Source organism: Vitis vinifera, chromosome 14 (genome assembly GCF_030704535.1).
Source record: "Vitis vinifera cultivar Pinot Noir 40024 chromosome 14, ASM3070453v1".
NCBI lineage: Eukaryota > Viridiplantae > Streptophyta > Magnoliopsida > Vitales > Vitaceae > Vitis > Vitis vinifera.
Window position 1 is genome coordinate 26,883,443 of NC_081818.1, and position 4,774 is coordinate 26,888,216.

General features: G+C 40.2%; 1 protein-coding gene across 1 annotated transcript; it reads right to left on the reverse strand.

Moving 5' to 3' along the window:
• Positions 1–667: 667 nt before the first annotated feature.
• Positions 668–4,556, reverse strand: LOC100249294 (protein SIEVE ELEMENT OCCLUSION B). The gene is made up of 7 exons (XM_003633774.4): positions 4,227–4,556; positions 3,558–3,662; positions 2,968–3,416; positions 2,635–2,747; positions 2,383–2,525; positions 1,725–2,216; positions 668–1,602 (listed from the first exon to the last, which is right to left on the reverse strand). The coding sequence occupies exons 1-7, from the start codon at positions 4,539–4,541 to the stop codon at positions 961–963; spliced, it is 2,259 nt and encodes a 752-aa protein (XP_003633822.1). The 5' UTR covers positions 4,542–4,556; the 3' UTR covers positions 668–960.
• Between the last annotated feature and the right edge of the window lie 218 nt (positions 4,557–4,774).

Genomic DNA, 4,774 nt, shown 5'->3' on the forward strand with positions numbered 1-4,774 from the left:
TATGGAATAGGCACCTTGTGTTACATCCGTGCTGCTTGTGCATGCAGCCGTATTTGCAATGATAGCAAGTCTCTTAATCTCTTTAGTTTGAGTTTGATATTTAGGATTGGGATTATAATTGAATAAGAATGAAGGTAACTAGAAAAGTAAAATCCAAATGATGAGAGTGAGTTTGGATTTCCACGAGATTCAATTTGTCATTCTTATTCTTATTCTCATTTCTAGAAAACGGTCTAAATGCAGTAATAAAAATGACGTGTGGAAAAGTGGGTTTCATGCATAAATTTAAAAAAAAAATAAAAGATAAAAACAAGTAAAATAAAAACTCCTAAAAATAATTCAAATTTTATGTATTTTCAAGTAAAAAATACTTACGATCGATGATCAAATTTAGTACCTATGTCATATCTAGATGGTCAAATTAAGATAATACTTTTGATCAAAAGATGCACAAAATCCTAATTATTTTTAGGTAATTAGTATATTAAACTTAAATTTTACAAATTCTTTGTATAAAAACAACCTTTTTTGCTTTATCTGATTCTATTCTATATTCCATCATTTCAAACATGGGGAATGATAATATTGTGAGTTATATGAACGTATTATTGGTCTTCAGTTTCGGTTCTGAATTTTATAGTGACAACTACATGGGAACACATAAGCATAATCAACACAAGGATAATATTTGAAGGACACTCCGACATCTAATAGCAATCACCATATAGAGTACATGGACCCGGATGGAAATCAATGGACAATAGCATTCACCAGCACCTCAAGTTTGCAAGCTGGCTTCCTTCCACATCATGTGGATGCAATGAGGCAATCAAATTTTGTTACATCACACGGAAAAACAGGAAGGGGAAAACAAAGAAAACAAAATAAATGAACACACGCATGATATTATTTCAGTCGCAAGCAACCTGCATGCATCATATGAAAAACAGAAGCAGAGGCTTAGTAGAGTGCGCTTATGGCGTTCTCGTCATGGCAGCACCCGAAAGTGATGTACTTCTCCATGATCCGGAGGCACTCTGGGCACCTGATCTTCTCTGGAATCCTTCCAACTTCGCTCGGGAACTCAAAGCGGCAGCAGGGCTGAGAATCGCTATGAAGCTTGCTATGGAAATCCATGCAAGCAATATCGAAGCCCTTTGGAGGCACGTCGTCTTTCCATAAATTGTACTCGGTAAAGGTGGGCAAAACAGTGCTGCTGTGGCCATTGACGAACACAAAAGACCCCTTGCTCAGTACAGCCCATCCTCCTTCTTTGTCATAGCTGAGAAGTTTCTTGATTTCCCGCAACATGGAGTCATCATCGTCGCCCCTCCCTAGCTGGATCTTGGAGAACAACATGCTTTCCAATCGGGTCCAGAAGAACCAAACCATGGTGAGGTCTTGCCAGCAGTAGCTGAGATTATCCGTGGTGATGCTTGTTATGCATTTCCGAACTTGCTCTCTCTTGTTGCTCTTTCCCACGTACACCATCTCTAAGGGGATCCGTGCAGCCGATGCAACTGCCCTTGCTGTGGTTGTGAATTTTCTGATCCACTCCATGTCAGTCCCTCCATACAAGTAAATGAATTTTCCTTCTTTGACCTGATGGAACAAAAACATTCCCAGGGTATTTTAAAAATGTTCACGATTGGTCTCGTATTAGGGAAAAGTGAGGTCATTCATGCACATCTAAATATGTATTTAGATTGGTAAAGGTGAATTACCCAGTTCAGTACAGTTGGGTCAATGCCATCCACCAGCAGCTCAAGCCTCCAAGTCTCTTCCTTCCACAGAGCTTCCTCCCTCAAACTGGTGAACGGAAAGGCGGTACTCCCCCATATCCACATCATGTGGATTGCATTAGGGCTCACCACTCTTCCTTGTGGATCTAGCACCACAAGGATGGGCTTGTTCCGGAAGTGCCACACCTCCTTGATGAACCTGATGACTGCCTTATCAATCAGTGTAGGAGTGTAGACTGAATACCATGGCATTGTGGCCTGCAGAGTCACAAACCGATCTTGCATGGCATCTGTCCACACAACTGAGCGGTCCACAACTGGGATCCACACAACTTCGTACTGACTCTCCATCCTAGTCCCGTGGACCCGAGACTCATTATAGATCTGATCCAGAATTGAAAGCTCGTCATGGGAGATGGATAGGCCTGATATAAGCAGCAAAACATTCTTCCTCCTCAGCACATCTATGTTAACCTGCGGCATTAAAGTTAGAACTTTAGGTTAGTAGTAACGAAGTGGAAAAAGAAAATGCACATTAGAACTTTTAAGTCGTGGTAATAATTTTTTTTTATATATGACAGTTTCATGGAATAGTGCTACTGCCAATGCAGTAATGCAGTGATATGTTTGTAGAGTGAACCCTTCTCTTTGTAGAGCCTTCAAGCAGTGGCTGCACGTCATCCTTGGGAGAAATCAGTGCCCTGAGAATCTTCATGTTGTCAATGTGAATACTCTCAAAAAGATTCAGAAGCATTTGAAAAGTTTCAGCATTCCGCTTATCATCTGCATCAAAACAGCAATCCCTTGTCAGATTTAAAATCCATTTCATTGGTATTTACATTAGCTGTGCAACACTTGCTTCCATAAATTTGGAAAGGGTTGGTGGTCTTACCTATGTATTGGTAACAAAGAGTAAGTTGCTTCTTCAGAAGATCCAGTATGCTATTGATCTTGTGAGCCATGGTGGACAGTTCCCATGCCTCATTTGTAGCAGATATCCAGTACCTAAAATCATTGCAATTGTCATAAGTAAAATGATTGTTGCCTAACCAGCATTCCCAATGGATTAAGTGGCATATCATATAATTCTTCCACAAAATCAGAGGCATTTATTTTTTGTATTTGGAAAATTAGCAAATGGAAAAGATATTTAGTTGGCAGTACTTTGCTTTACTAAGGTTGAAAGATTGAAGCATGATATATCAGCAAAGAGACTATAACATACTCATGGCCCATGCTAGTGAAGGTTGTAATCTGAGTTGCGCAAGCCACAACACTCCTGATGGTCCAGTAAACAGCAGTGGGGATATGTTTCATTGCTGTTGCTAATGCTGGTACGTCCTGGCTTATATACATGGACGGGAGCTCCTTGAACTCAATAATGCACCTGGTAATTGCCACCATAGCCCTGATGAGATTGTTAAGAGCATCAAACCGTGGTTTTAGTTGACCAGAGTGCTCCAAGATGGTGGGCACTTGCTTAAGGATTGCCATTGATTTCGCAAGTTGGTTGGATGAGGAGATCTGAGCAAGGAGCCAGAATTCACCATAGTTCACAGCAAAAGCTGATAGGGTTAGCACCAGCTTTGCTTCCCATGAATAGCTTGTTAACAGGTTAAATATAGAGAGTGTCATTGCATGAGCGTCACCTCCGCCCAAACTCTTGTATGCTATCTGAATACATAATTGATTGATCACATGTCATTGTAAAGAAACAAATAAAACGTAATCATGCCATGTGTATAATGCATAAGGGATGAGTTTTCTGCATGTCATTCTAAGAAATGAATTTTTGCAGTAGTTCTTTGTAATAACCTCGCAGGAAATTCGATCAATGGTAAACGACAGTGCTTCGAGCAAAGCAATGAAACTGGCTTGATTTGTCCTATCATCAGAAGTTTCAATGCGTGTTTGGGCAGCCTGCAATGAAATCACGAGTGGATTATCTACTATAAATGCATAGAAAATTTGTATCTGCATACCCTTTCGTTCAAGTATCCTTCATTAATTAGGATTGTCAATTGCATATGCTCTTAACTAACACAACAAACTAAAACGTGGACGTTCTAATGTTCTTGAATTAAATGATTTCACCCCATGGAAGCAGCTCGAGCATTTGGAAAAAGAAGAAGAGTGTTATTGTGAAGGAGTTGAAATTTTGAAATAGATGTTATCCTCAAAACATATAGTAGGAAAAAGGTGGACTTCGGCAGTAAAAAGTTTGTTATTCTGAAAATATTTTAGATGTAGATAAATGACTATATGGCGTAAAAATTTCTTGTGTTGATTTTGTAGATAACATAGGAGTTGGCTAGTTAGTATGACATTGTGCTGGCAAGGAATCCTTGATTGGTATGTGCATTTACTTTTGTTTTGGCTATTGAAAAAAATGAACAAGGTCAAGTAATTAAAAGCAGCCTGAACAAAAGAAACTGGCAGAAACATTAGGCCCTTACTACATTAGAGGTTATAGGAGTGTTATACCGAAATTAAGGGATCAACACCCGGTGTAGCCCGATTCAGGATGTCTTCCACGAGTTGGAAAAGAGGCTTAACATCAAACTCTCGGCCATCAGGAGCATGGGTTGCGTGAATTTGTTTCACCATCATGTTGTCATCAGACATGGTTATCATGCTCCTATCATGCTTGATCAGTTTTTGTAAGGGAACTGGGTTGATTTTGGTGGTTTCTGCGGGCTTCAACACTTGCTGCAGCGGAGCTGGGTTGATCGCTTGCTGCATCGGAGATGGGTTGTTCACTTGCTGCATGGGAGTTGGGTTACTGAGTTCTTTGGCCATTTGCTGCAATGGACCTTAGATGGCTTTGTTGGTAGTCACCGTTTTGGGTATGCAAAAGAAGGCAAGTAGCTAAGATTTTGAGGCAGAACGGAAGAGGAGAAGATGGCTTGTGTTCCTTTTGCAGACTGCTTGCCCTTTATATACCCTTCACAAACGAATAAAGCGAGCCTCACTGAATCTAACTCTTTACTTCCGCCATAATTAAAATTCAGGTACTTTGGACCAAGACTTGC

Bases quoted from the DNA above. Each gene is read 5' to 3' on its own strand.
- LOC100249294 (XM_003633774.4), bottom strand. From the start codon at position 4,541: ATGGCCAAAGAACTCAGTAACCCAACTCCCATGCAGCAAGTGAACAAC. The intron at 3,417-3,557 runs GTTATTACAAAG...TTATGTATTCAG, and splicing joins TTGATCGAATTTCCTGCGAG to ATAGCATACAAGAGTTTGGG. The intron at 2,217-2,382 runs GTTCACTCTACA...TTAATGCCGCAG, and splicing joins AAGGCTCTACAAAGAGAAGG to GTTAACATAGATGTGCTGAG.